At 47.1% G+C, this 14,554-nt stretch overlaps 1 protein-coding gene across 1 annotated transcript in view; it reads right to left on the bottom strand.

Moving 5' to 3' along the window:
• Tmem163 (transmembrane protein 163) overlaps nucleotides 1-11,818 on the bottom strand; it is a 189,982-nt gene extending 178,164 nt beyond the window's left edge. The window contains exons 1-2 of the mRNA XM_085688317.2: nucleotides 11,517-11,818; nucleotides 2,462-2,581 (exon numbers count right to left, since the gene is read on the bottom strand). Of these exons, the coding sequence (XP_085544443.2) occupies nucleotides 2,462-2,581; nucleotides 11,517-11,715 (319 nt within the window). The 5' untranslated portion in view covers nucleotides 11,716-11,818. The remainder of the gene's footprint in view (nucleotides 1-2,461; nucleotides 2,582-11,516) is intronic.
• Nucleotides 11,819-14,554: the final 2,736 nt, after the last annotated feature.

Genomic DNA, 14,554 nt, shown 5'->3' with positions numbered 1-14,554 from the left:
AACAGACCTGTTTTCACATTCGTTCATAAGAAGATTGCTGCTATTTTCTACACTGCCTACCCATTATATACTGAATCTATTTTAAAACCAAACTAGGACTTCCCTCTGAAATATTCCAAAATGCATTACCATAGTTTCATATAGATGCTCCAGCTTGTCCAAATCATTACCTCACCAAGTATTATCAGATTGAGTTCCTAGGGGAGATGGCTCAGTCAACACAGTGCTTGCTGTGTGAGCATGAGGATCTGAGTTTGAATCCCCAGCACCTACATCGGAAGCTAAGGGTAGCTTCAAGTACAGTGGAGGGCTGTGATGGGAATCGCAAGGACTTGCAGCACGCATAGGCATATACCCCTATGCATGCACATGTGAGCATGTGCGCGCAAACACACACACATACACCAAAGTCACTGTAGTTTAAATGGGGCAAAATATGATTTATCATCTATGCTTTAGGGTTTAACTAAATCAGAAGCAGTTAGAAGCAGCTCACAAGTGAAATGAAAGGCATATAGAACATAACAGGTCATAATAGACAACACAGCAGCAGCCACATCTTAGAGGCAAGAAGTGAAAGAGACTGGAGAGATGGCCAGCCATTAAGAACACTATATGCTCTTGCAAAGGAGTTGAGCTTGGCCCCCAATATTCCTGTCGCACAACTGACCTCCAGCTGCAGGAGGTTCCACACCCTCTTCAGGCCCCCTGGGATGTGCAGAACGTGCACCGGCAATCACATGCATACACATAGATAATCAGTTAAAGCGACTCTTTAAAAGGGAAGTTAAAGGATTTAAGTTAACTAATTCGACGATAAAGGAGAGCGATGGCTTTCAAAAAGAAACTCTTCCCTAAGCCTGTGACCTGGCCTCATGGAGACTTTTTCCATCAAAAGTAATGGAACGTTTCTGGAATAATTCACCTGGCTGGGTAATTACAAGTGAAGCCAAGTTTTCCTCCTATTCCTTCCCTATTGCATGACTTAAGCACATGAAATGTAACACTGTTTTTCCAAAAGGAAGATGCATTCACAACATCATACTCGGGTCCTTATTCAAACACTCAGAGGAGGCTGCTGCCCTAACAGCTTTATAGGGCACGGGGACACGCCTAAGGCGCCATTATTCTGTCTGTAAATCACCCCCCCCCCCTTCATTTCATTCCTCTTTCTTCACATATGTAAATTACCATGTCTGATCTCCGGTGCCCCTACCAGCCACAACAACCAAATTGCCCTCAAGGGGCATCCATTGCCTTGTTATTTTGGTCTCAGGATTAAAAAAGAGGAGGCGAGGGGAAAGAGAAGCTTTTTATTATACTTTCAAAAATCAGAGTTCTTCCTGATTAGATTCCTGGCTCACTGATAAATGTTTATTCCCTGAAATATATTATTTCAGTATTCTGAATATTTGGTTATTTTAGAGCCAGACTATTGTACACTGTTTCCAGTATAAATTGTCTCTAATAATATATGCTGAGTTTTGAAGGGAGCATTTGGTCAAATTCTAATTCCTGCCCCCTTGGGACCCAGCCCCAACTTCCAGCAGAACCATCAAAGGCAGCAGAAGAGAATTTTAAACAACTTGCACACAGCCATGCCGCCTAATGACCATGGTCTTTTCTCTCCTCTCCTGAAGCACCTTGTAGGATGCTTAGCACAGAGAGCACAGATCTTTCTCTCCATCACAAAATTTTAAACACAGTGCCTTGTTCCCGCCATTAAAAAAAGAGAGAGAGAATCCAAAAATAAAAATAAAAAAGCACAATTCCTATCAAGGTTGAGCTGCAGCTCAGGGCTTAGACTTGTGAATCATTGCACAATTAATAAGAATAGACACATGCGTGTCAGTGGAGAAAAGCCACCACAGAAATTCCGGATTCCCACACAAAATCATCTACAGACAGAAGTTGTTCCGTTCTCATGGCATCTCAGAATTGTAGGAAATTATTTTCTCTTCATGCCCTAAAACCCTGAAAGAAGGCCTTCCCATTTTTCTTTCATCAAAATCGTACATGTGATTTCATTCCTGACCTTGCACGAGCCCCAGTCGAGAGGGAAAGGAGAGAGCTTCCTGCAATACTGCACTCATCGAGTTGCATTAAACTCAAAATCCAAATCTCCGGGATGCGTATTTGTCATGTCAGCCCGAGCTGAAGGCATCTGCCAAGAGACTATTTTCACTGTTCGGCTGGTGCCAGCCAGAATCCACTTCCACAAACCTGCATACTGATGAGACCAAAGCTCTCAGTTATTCCCCTCCTCTCCTTTCTCATACCTCTTCCCTCTGCAGAGGAATGAAGCCATTTTACTAATTCATGAGGACCCTGATTATCCAACCATCTAAAAAAAATTTTACTCATCAATAACAGTCAACTAAAAGCAAAGCACATCCCACAGGGGTTAGAGGGAAAGACAGGCAACTGCGAGTATTGATTGGCGAGACTTCCTGATACTCACTGAAGGCAGCCACTGCCAGGGCCAGGGTGACAATAATGGAGAACCAGGATACCCACAATGCCTTCTTCCTGTAGTTCTGGGCTTCGTGAGGTTTCAGCCGGGTGCTGCTTTCTAGTAAGCCTGATAGAGACAGAGAGGAGAGGCAGTAAGGCATTTTCATACAACAGAATGCCAGCCAGAGCTGCAGCATCTCATCCAAAGATTGCAAACCCACAGCCTGTGAGCCAAGATGGGTTTTGTTTGGCCCACACAACGTTTCTACAACTAGGAGACTACACATCAAAAACAAAACAACACAAACAAAATTATCAAGTGTTCTCTCGTTCCTTATAAAGTCACAGGCCCCGGCAGTATCAGATAAGTGTTTCCACAGAGAGAACAGAAGTTCTCCAAGTTAGAAGGGCTCCTCCACACACCTCACCACTTCCTGAGGTCACACCATGCCAATCTTCCTCCTCTGCACGAAGCCACTTGGCTCAATAGAATGTTCTCATCCCAACAAAACCCTTCATTAGGAAAAAGCTGTAGTAACTAATTAGATGTGTGGGCTCCCTAGCCGTGAGCACTGATCCACTAGTACAGACCCAATAGCAGTGTGGGGTTTATAGAAACCAAGGAATCTGAGACTACACAAATGCTCTCTCTAGACTCTTAGGCAACCAGTAGCCATCAGGGCCCAGATTATACAGCATGTTTTCTCTTTCCTTTGTACTAAAGCACACATTAAGCAAATAACTCATTAACCAATCAATTAATTAAAAATTTAAAGCTTTCTCAGGGATCTAGGGAGAGAGTTCATTTTAACAAACTGCATGACAAACAAATATGAGGACCTGAGTTTGAGTCCCCAGAGTCCTCGTAGAATAGATGGGCATAGTAACACATACTTGTAACCCTAGCACTTCAGAAACAGGGACGAGCGCATCCCTGGGGCTCACTAGCCAGCCAGCATACCCTGCTTGATGAGTACTAGGCCAATGAGAGACTCTGTCTCAAGGTGTATAGCACTCCCAAGGAAAGACTTCTGAACAAACTACACCCACCGATGCATGTACACACACATACACATACTATCCGAATCTGAAAGGACAGTGAGATTGCTAAAGCCAGATCTACCTTCCTAGGCAGGTTTCAAGTACGACAGGGTTTATTTCCTACACTTTGCACACAAGGAGTCCTTGACAAAGTCTGATAACTCACCAGCAATGCCCACGGACACATCTCCGGGTTGGTTTGTAATTCTTTCTTATCCTTTGAGAATAAAATTGTAGGGGCTGGAGAGATGGTTAGAGCACACACTGCTCTTGCAGAGGACCCAAGTTTGATTCCCGTCACTCATGTCAAGCAGCTCCCAATTGCCTGTAACTCCAGCCCCAGGGAAGCTGATGCCCTCCTGTCCTCCTCATATGCAGACATATACACATACCATAAATAATAATAATAATAATAATAATAATAATAATAATAATAATAATAGTATTTTAAAAATAATAAAATTGTAGCCAGGCAGTGGTGGTACATGTCTTTAATCCCAGCACTTTGGAGGCAGTTCTCTGAGTTCAAGGCCAGCCTGATCTACAAGGAGAGTCCAAGACAGTCAGGGATACACAGAGAGAAGCTCTGTCTCCGAAAACCCAAAAGGAGGTGGAAGACAAAGATGGTGATGTGTGTATATACTCTTTCTTAGTTACCAGCAACTCAAAATATCAGTCGTGTATCTTACACAAGTAAAGTCAACTGTGCCAGCTCTGGTTTCAGAACGTATCTTTCAGAGACAGGGCGGCCTCATCACACTACCTGTAGACAATGGTGAACAGGAAGGTAGAACTTAGGCACCATTTGTAAAATGTCACAGCATGAGATGTACCACACATGATCACCATTCCTGTATCTGACTGACCACCACTATTGGAGCAGAAAGGACAGGAGATTATTCTTCCTATCATTATGCTCATGGCTGACACACCTACAAGACAGGTTAACATGAGAAAAACGACGTAAAAACATATAGCAAATGTATTATAACAAAGATCTATGCAATAGGTTAGAGATGTTGCTCACTCAGTAGAGTGCTTGCCTAGCATGCATGAAGCCCCAGGTTCCATCCATAGCACTGTCTAACCAGACATGGGAATGAATGACTGAAATCCCAGCACTTGGGAGGTGGAGGAAGGATCGTTAAGTTGGATGTTGTCTCCATCTTCAGATACATAGGGAGTTTTGAGTACAGCCTGGCATACATGAGATTCCATCTCAAAAATTAGTAAAGCCAACAATTAGACAGTTGGGAGGAAGAAAGAAGAGGTGAAATGAAAGGAGGGGAAGAGGGAGAGGAAAGAGGAGAAAGAAAGAAGTAGGAGGGGGAGAGAGGGAGGAAGGGAGGAAGGGAGAAGAGCAGTGAAGAGAGAGATTCCATCCTATGTGATGTGGAAGGCTTCAGAAATAAAGACCCAAAAGCCAAGGGGAGCTATTTTTATGCTCAGATTCAATGAAAAATGCATATCCCTGTGGAGATGAGATTAGATAAGAGACGAATGAAGCAGAGAGACTCAGCGAGACCTGTCTGCTCTGAGCCTTAGTGTTCCATAAAAGACACGGATGTGTTGAGTGTGGCACAGGCCCCCTTCCGGGATGAGGTCTTTTGATTGACTCACCATTAGATAAGGGCAGTCAGAGAGTTTCTCTCACTTGGGGGGGGGGGTGCAAAACAATAATCATTGGGGTTATGGTTATCTTTGAGGTAGGAGGGTCGAAGTTTCTTTCCTATTTTTTTTTTTACATTTGGGATTTTTTTAAGTGTGTGTGTGTGTGTGTGTGTGTGTGTATACACTGGTATGTGTTTGGGTTCATATGCACATGTATGTGCACATATTTGGAGGTCAGAGGTTAACTTCAAGTGTTGTTCCTCAGATACCGTCTGCCACATATTTTGTGATAGTGTCTCTCTCTCAACTTGGAGCTCACCTATTCTGCTTAGGCTGGCTGGCCTGTGGGTCCTGGGGATCTGCCTGTCTCCAACTCTTCAGAGCCAGGATGCAAGCACCACACCCAGCATTGGTTTTACATGAGTTCTGGGGACACAACTCAGGTCCTCAAGCTTGCAAGGACAGCACCTTACCAAACCAACCATCTCCCCAGCCTGGAATTCTAGTTTCCATGACCAGCCTTGAGGTGCAAAGGGAAGGAGAAGAAAAAGGACAAGGCTTTGCTTTTGAGGACTTCTAGGAACATTCAGCTCAGAGTGCCCAGCAGGCCATGGTAGTGTGCTTTGGGGAATCATTTTCTGAGCCCCATCACTGCCCAAAGCAGTATCCTGTTTAAAAGAATCAGGAAAGCTGGGCATGGTGGCATGTTCCTTTAATCCCAGAACTCAGGAGGCAGAGGCAAGCCAATCTTTATGAGTTCAAGGACAGACTGGTCTACATAGTGTGTTTCAGAACAACCAGAGCTATATAATAGAGTCTCTCTCTCTCTCTCTCTCTCTCTCTCTCTCTCTCTCTCTCTCTCTCTCTCACACACACACACACACACACACACACACACACACACACACACAATTATAACAAAGACCCAGCTGAACTACCTCAGCCTACTCAATAGGATCAGAGGACAAATGAGAAAGCAAGCAGGCATTACCAACCCCACCTTCACCCTTGCACTGGGAAACTAGCCTCAAACTGCCTTCATTAATTCAGAGATGGAGCTACAGTTGTAGCTCGGTTGGCACAGGGTTTGCCTACCACACACAAGGCCAGGTTCTAACCCGAGCATCAAATAAAACAGGCGTGGTCATAGACAGCTAAATTCCCAGCCCTCCGGAGATGGAGGCAGAAGATTAGGCCATCCTCAGCTCTACAGTGAGATTGAGGTCAGCCTAGGCTACATAGATTCTTTCTCCAAATAGTAAATAAGCAAGTGCACGTTAAGGAAAAGAATGCAGGCCTCTTGTCTTGACAAATTCTGCTGTAGGTCCTGGCACCTTCAAATATCACTTGACAGCACAGTTCTCCGTTTCTTCCTGGGCTTGAGAAGAAAAGTCTCTTTTTTATCCCTAACAGCAAATCACTCCTGTGTCCACGGGAAGCTATAACCTAGAATAAACAAGTCCCATGCACCTCTAAAAGCTCCCTTCCCTTTCCCAAATGAGTTGGGATGGTTCAGTGGGTACAGTGTTTGCTGTGCAAGCCTGAAGACCTGGATTCAGATCCCAGGAACACATAACAGACAGACGTGGAGGCATACCTGTCACCTTAGTGCTGGGGAAGTGGAAACAGGAGGATCATGGGACTGGTTGGCTAGTCAGTCTAGCTGAAAAGGCAACTCCAAGTTCAGTGAGAGACCCTGTCTTGAAAAACAAGATGGAGTGAGATTTCATCTCAGAAAAGCTACAGCCATGAAGTCTCATCAGCATGGCTGCTTGCACAAGATCTGAACAAGGATGACACAAACAGACATGTTAGCTTGGAAGGAGGAAATCATATGGAGTCTCAACCCTAGACTAAGAACCTCAGGCAACTAAGGAACACTGAGAGCAGGAGAAACAGTCCTCTCCAGGGATAAGTTCGAAAACTGGTTACCAAGTGATCAGCCCTGTAGGTTTAACTTATACATAATAAAAATTAGAGAAACAGAGGCCCGTGAATTCTAGAGAGACAAAGGAGGGTTGTTCAAGGGAAGGGTTGGAAGGAGGAAAGGGAAAGTGGAAAACGATGTAATTATATTCTAATTTGAAAATTAAGAAAAAATAAGACTCCAAAAATGGCGTTTAAAAATGGGGGGTATGTGGAATATAATTTAAAAAGAATTTTATTTTTCAGTTTTTTGAAACAGCGTTTCTCTGTTTAACAACCCTGGCTGTCCTGGAACTCACTCTGTAGACCAGACTTGGCTTCAAACTCATAGAGATCCCCTTGTCTATGCCTTCCAAGTGTTGTGCTTCAAGGTGTGTGTTGCCACCACCACCATCCCTGAATTTAAAAATAAATTTTATGTTGAAAAACATATATATATACACACACACACATACATACATATACATAGTGGAGAGCAATCAAGAAAGACACTGGACATCGACCTCCAACTTCCACTTCTGCACACACACACACACACACACACACACACACACACACGAGTGTGTGCTTTCTTCCTGGTTCATTGGTTTCAGGAGAAGTGAAACTACACCACTTAAGTAGCAGCTCAAACGAATGGTTCATTTGCCAGGCATTCTGACAGCACCCATTTTAAGAGGTTTGTCCAGTGGGGGCAAAAACATGATCCCTTTGAGAAGTTGGTTTACTTTTCCACAGGGGGACAGCCATTACTGGGAACACTCCTGCCCATTCTGCCAAACAACATTTATTTCTCCCTCCAGAGCTGGCTGATTTCGTCAGCACACCCGGCCCTGACCACACCTGCAAGTGTTTCCTCTGGCCTTGCACCAGGATCAGCACTCACTACAGAAGATTCAAGTGGGAGCCAGTAGGGGCTGGACCACTACTCCAGTGAGCCAGGAGGAACTGGAGGTTCTTCCCCAGATCCAACCTTCCCCGTGGGTCCCCTGGGAGACTGAAAAGTTGAGGAGGGAAAAACAACATAAAGTCATTATCATGGAAACGCTTCAAAAGAGGAAGGACTTTTCTCTTTCGGGGTAACTGTGCTTATCTCTTTGTTTCCTTTCTAAAAATGCAGCTGCGGGGCTCAGGAGGAGGCTCAATGGTAAAGCACTTGCCACACAAACATGAGAACCTGAGTTCAAGCCCCGGAATCTACATAAAAACGCAGGAATAGCGGTGCATACTTAGGTCCCTGGACTCTCACTGGCCAGATAAAGGAATCAACCAGTGAGAGAATCCGTTCCCAAAATAAGCTGACAGCACTTCAGAAATGGTACTTGAGGCTATCTCTGCCCTCTACACATGAGCACCAACACACAAATAACATATACATACATAGATGCCCAAACAGCTGACGCCAAGAATGGGCATTTTATATACCCCCCCCCAAGAAAGTAGAATGGGATGACCCACAAGGACTCAGCTCAGAAATGATGGGTCTGCACACCGATGCTCCTTCTGCACCCATGCCAGATGCTTTCCCACCAAAAAGCCACAGGGATGCGGGGGAAGAGTGAGGGTTCAGACAGCAGTGTATCACAAGTGGGAGCCAGGCAGGCTAGCCCAACAGAAACAGGCCTCCGGTCCATGTGCAGCGCTGCAGCCCCCTGCCCACAGCCAGTTTCCAGGATGGAATTTTAACCTAACTTAAACTCCATAATGTGGCTCTGACCATGCCAAGGAGTATGTTAACGAAGGAAGACGGGGGTAAACATATGTGAAGATGCTATTTCCTCAGCAGTCTGAATGACTTGTCATTGATTTCTCCTATGCTTATCCACTTTTGTTGTTCTTGTTGTCTCTGGGTTGAGTCTCTCTCTGCACTCAAGACTGTCAAGACTGGCCCAGAATTAGGTATGTAGCCCAGGCTGGTCATGAATGCACAGTGATCCTCCTGCTCCTCTTTCCCAAGTGCTGGTTGGTGTTCTAGGCCTGAGTCACCACACCAGGCCATTGAGCTTTAATGCTCTGCAGAAAGGTGTTTTGGTGTTTGTTTGTTTGTTTGTTTGTTTTAATTAGAAGGGCAGCTAGAAGAAGGTGCTTAATAAAGTCTATAACCATATAAGGAGGGCCACATCCTAAGGATTGAGACAAAACAATAAAAAATGGATATTATAGCCTCTCTTCTCTCTCTCTCTCTCTCTCTCTCTCTCTCTGTGTGTGTGTGTGTGTGTGTGTGTGTGTGTGTGTGTGTTACTTCCTGAAGGGCCTTAAACCACAAAATGTTTGCTTGTTTCCTGAGCCACGGGCTCAACCAGCTGTCACAGTAGTGTTGGGACATTCTGGGCTCTGTGGAATTCTGAGAAATAGCCCATATCACTTCTAAGAAGAAAATGTCTCCAAAAATCCCAAACCACTAGTTACAAAGCAACTTTCCAATAGGAATCAGAAATAGTCTGCCATAGGTTTCCACCGCCTCAGAAGGAAGTCAACCCAAAAACCAGTATGGGAGATGCAGCCGGGGTGCCCATCCCCCACATCCTGTGGGGATGGGGCCTAGCAGAAAACCATTTCAAGGGAGAGCTGGAGACCAGGGAGCTTTCCTCTTCCCGGGTTCCTGTCGCTGGTGGGAAGGAGGTCCTAACCCATGAACCATTTCCAAGAGATAATAAAAAAAAATGGATATAAGAAAGATAAAATAACACAAACATTAAAATATTACAACCAAGCTTCAGGAGGCTTCTGATTTAACTGGAGTTTCTCATTTGTCATTAACTCTCTGCAGTCAGGAATGGTGGAACAAAAGAAATGTCACAGCGACTTTCAGCTAGCTCAAAAATGGCACAGAACCCCGGGTTCTGTAGGGGACACAATGCATCCTAACAGAGAGATTGTGTGTGATATGTAAGCTTCCACACAGCAGTGGCTTATGAACAGCGAATGCTTTCAGGAGACAATATAATAGAAAATGAAATTCATTTGACCACTGACAGAAAACCTAAAGAATGTATTCAGAAAAGGTTTTTGTTTCCTTGTAATTTAAGGCTGAAGCAGGGCCTGTAGATATTGATAAATATCAATTCATTCTAGTATGGGTTTCTTGTCTGTCCTTCTGCAGGGTTTAGGAAAGACTGGCCAGCTCTTACAGATAACCCGCAATGCTACAGAATTAAGCCCAACCCCGGGCATCCGTCTTTCTTCAATACAAAATGTTTAAATCTTGCAATGGGAGTTACCACGGAGTAAAGGGAATTCTCACACCCTAGAATTAAAGCGAGAGGTTCTTCTGGGTTTCCGAGGGTGCCACCTACTCTCCTGTCCTCAAGGCTATCCTGTTCTGAGGGAACAGGGAATGAACCTGCAACCCGGGTGCAGAACTCGTTCCCAGCTGGAGCGGGTCCAGTTCCCCGCAGAGCATCTCTGCCGCTTCTCTGGGAAATCTGTTTCCATGTCGTCCTGTTTCACACGCTACAATTCGGAATCTCTAAGGAAGAAATCCTGCATCCCAACACGAAACCGGAATATAAAGATGTGCAAGGTACTAAGAATAGGACAGAAACCTGCTGGAACTAAAATAATATAAGCACTCTACAGTCGACAGATGAAAGCTTCCAAGAAAAAAAAAAAAAATGAGTAGAGGTATTCAGAGCCGGCTGCCTGGGAAGGGCCTGGCAGCAGACACCCCAAATCCGCCACCAAGGGTTTTAGCGGAACCGTTGATAATTTTCGAGGGGTCCAATTCGGAAGCAGCAAGAAAGAGCAAAGGTGTAGTAGATGCGGTCGTCTCCGCAAAGAATCCAAGCCGAGGGCCATGAGGGCAGGATGGGGAAGGAGAGCGAGGCGGGATGAATGAGGGAGCCCTGGCGTTGGATGCAGGCCCCCTAAGGAGACCGTGGCTGTGGACAAGAGCTGGAGATGCCTTCTAGGAGATGCACGGGTCCAAAGCCAGCGTCCGGGGAAGGACTCTGAGAGCTGGACACACGTTCTCCAGCTTTGAGTAGCATCTGTGCAGACCAGGTTGTCAGTCAGAGCCCCAAAACCCCAATCGCTCTGCCAGCACCCTCAGACTGTAGAGCGGTGACCGCTGTGACCCAGGACCTCAGAGAGAGTCAGGCCCTATCGAGTGCAGAGGCTAAGGGGACCTATGAGGCACCCTGCCACAAATCCAGCAAAAAGAAGTTTCCCCGGGTGAATGGCAGGGCTCGTGCGGCGGGAAGCATTAGAACCCACATCTCCCAGCATGAAGATGAACCCTCTCAGTCTCCTCTAAGCGACCAAGAACCCTATCTACAAACTTTTCCCGCGGACACCGGACAAGGCTGACCTAGGCACCCGCCAAGATCGGGAACCTGAAAGGGGCTCCCAGGAGGCACCGCCCCCGGCCGGCACAAATCCCGAGAGGTGAGACTGTCGTCTCTGCTCTCCGCGCTGAACCGCGCTTACAGGGGACAGGTGGCTTCTGAGAGGCGGTGGGGAAAGAGCCCGGGGCGGTGACAACTCACCTCGATCCTCCAGCCCGTCGCTGAACTGGCCACTCTCGCTGATCCGCGGCTGCCGCTCCTCGTCCGGCGGCACTGAGGAGCTCACCGGGGCCGGGCTGGGGGCGGGGGCGGTGGTCGAGGGCGCGTGGCCCCTCGGTGGTGGCCGCGGGGCTCCGGGACCAGGGGGGCTGCGGCGCTCGCTGCCCAGGGCCGGCTCCATGGCGCCGGGGCTGCAGATCCCCGAGGAGACACCGACCGCTTGTCCGAAGTGACAAGGGACGGAGGGCGCGGAGACAGAGAGCTTCGCCCCGACCGCGGTGAGCGGCAGGTCCGCCGCTAGCTTGGCGTGTGGAGGAGGCTGGGGCCGCGCTGCCGCTGCTGCGCTCCGCCCCCGGGGGCAGGTGCGGGCGACAGGGACCCGCCCCGAGGCGCTGAGCCCGGTCACCGGGATCGATGCACCCAGGCGGGTGGAGAGGGAGGGCCCCCGCACGGGCCAGGCGTGCGGAAGCTGAGGGACTGTTAGGGGGCGTGGGGACCAGCCTGCGGCTAGCGCAGGACTGGGCGAGGGCGTGACGGAGGACGCGCCCCCCACTCGCGTCTCGGATTGGTGCCCAGGAGGAACCCTTCCACCCTAATTGCTCTGCAGTCGTCCGAGCCTGTGGCCGCGCGTGGGCAGGAGAGAGAGCGTCGCAGCTTGTCCCTCTTCCTCTCGCGGATCCATGCAGGTTACAGGGTTTGCACCTGGTCCCCTCCTGCCCAGGCCGGTATCGGAATTCACCTGTCCCCAAGTCCTTGTATCTCCTGTATTTGAATGGCTTTAACTCTCCTCCTATTTCTCTCCGCCAACTAGATGGAGGAATTGCTGTAACAGTGGTTTCCCCCATTGCGACTATCCCTGGGCCTTTTCTAGTCATCTGTCTCATTTCCCTCTCTGAAGACCCAAGATCAGTCCTCCTTGAAGACTCCTCTTCCTGCGGTCCTTCATCCATGTTCTCCACATCTCTGACCCTGACAACTTCATACCCTTGCGCGGTGGAGCCGGTTTCCCCAACGAAGCTGCAACCTGGTCCACAGGGCCGGCCCTGGAAGACTCACAAGAGAACCGGCTCTATAGAGTTTAAATTTTATCAATAGGTGGTATCAGTCCCTAAATTTAATCTGAGTGATCTAACATGCCGATGCCTTTATTTAAAGGAATCCACCCTAGTTTCTTTTCAGAGTAACCGGTTTCCTTTCTAGTTTCTGCTCTGCCGGTGATCATGGAAATCAGCCTAGAATTTAGACGTCTCTGCGGGGTTCCGGAGATGAAAAGGGGGTTTATATTTTGTTGGGATCAGATCTGAGTGATTGGGTGTTTTTTTTTTAACAATATTTTCAACTATAAACTGAAAGCGTCAAACTAGGTCATTTTAACAGCCCCTTCTTTTCCCAAAAGAAAAAGAATCATGCCATGCTTGTTGGGCTACACACACACACACACACACACACACACACACACACACACACACGCTTACAATTTCTACCCTCTGGTCCTGATGTTGCCCAGATAACAATGCTTCAAATGTACTGAGTCCCCAGTCCTCTTACATCCTGGATTGTGGTGCGGGAATTGTTCCAGGTTATTCTTTGGATGTCCTGTCAAGGTTTTTCAGAGAATCACCTGGCTACCAAGAACAGCGAAAACGTAGGCCTTGAGCACAGCTGGACTGAGATGGCTGAAACCTTAGCGAGAGTGTTTTTAAACTCCATCCCCTCCTTATTCTGCTTTTTGAAAATCTTTCTCTCTCTCTCTCTCTCTCTCTCTCTCTCTCTCTCTCTCTCTCTCTCTCTCTCTCTCTCTCTCTCTCTCTGATGCTGGGGACAAGAGAAGGGTAGATTTACACAGGGTTTAGCACGGAACTATAACCCCATTCGATCTGTTTGTGTGTTTGTTTTTTTGTTTGGTATTTTGACAAGCAGTTCTCCTTTGCTCTCTGATTCAGTTGATCTTGAGAACTGCCTAGAAGTCTTAGAACACGGGCCCCCTCCCCAAACCCCGCCTCCCGCCCCGCCGCTGCACCCGCCGCGGCCTCGCCTCCAAACACACACACACACACAAGCTGTATAGCAGGCTCTCTAAAAGAAAGAATCATTGTTCTGGTTCCTCACTTTGTTTTGGATCCAGAGCATCACACATGTAAAGGTGTAAGTGAGCAAACTAGGGCTCATCAAGCTCCCTCGTGTTGGGTACCACAGCAAAATTAGTACTTTGAAAGGGAGGAAGAGGATTCCGAAGCAAGAGCTGTTGTAAGCTTCTCCTGCCTTTTATGCTTCAGCTCCCCCCAACCCAAGCCCCTGCCGATTCACTGGAAGATTATATTAGCTGCTTTCTTTAAGGGAGACAGCGTGGCCGGCACCTTGCTAAATGTTTCACAAGCATTCCCTCCGGGTTCAGCTATGGCACAATTCGCAGCAGCTCCGCCCCCTAGGGGACATTGTTGAGAAGTTCAGGTGCTTTCTTTGATGCCACACTAGATGCATAAACCTGCCCGAGTCTTTGATTCTGTGAAAATCAAACGTGCTTCCAATCACGTTAGAACTTTAACTGTGTTTTATATGTGAACATGAAATATGTTGACATCTTTTGAATCTACACAAAATTTTCTAAAAATACAACTAGCGTGTAAGTCTAGGCATATGGAATTTGTACTGGCTAGTCTTTTATCAACCTTACATACAAACTGGAGTTATCTGAAAGAAGAGAACCTCAACTAAGGAAATGCCTCCATGAGATCCAGCTATAGGATTTTCTCAATTAGTGAAAACTGGTGGCGAACCCATCCTATGGTGGGTGGTACCATCCCTGGGCTGGTGGCTCTGGGTTCTTCTATAAGAATGCAGACAGGAACAAGTGGGTAAGAAACACCCCTCCATGGCCTCTGTATCAGCTTTTGCCTCCAGGTTCCTGCCCTGTTTGAGTTCTTGTTCTGACTTTCTTTGATAAACCACAATATGGATGTGTAAACAAAATTAACCCTTTCCTCCCCAGGTTGCTTTTGGGTCACGGTGTTTCATTGCAG

The sequence above is a fragment of the Myodes glareolus genome, chromosome 5 (assembly GCF_982192425.1).
Source record: "Myodes glareolus chromosome 5, mMyoGla1.1, whole genome shotgun sequence".
NCBI lineage: Eukaryota > Metazoa > Chordata > Mammalia > Rodentia > Cricetidae > Myodes > Myodes glareolus.
The sequence above is the reverse complement of the archived record's forward strand: the minus strand, read 5'-3'. Positions and strand labels throughout refer to the sequence as shown.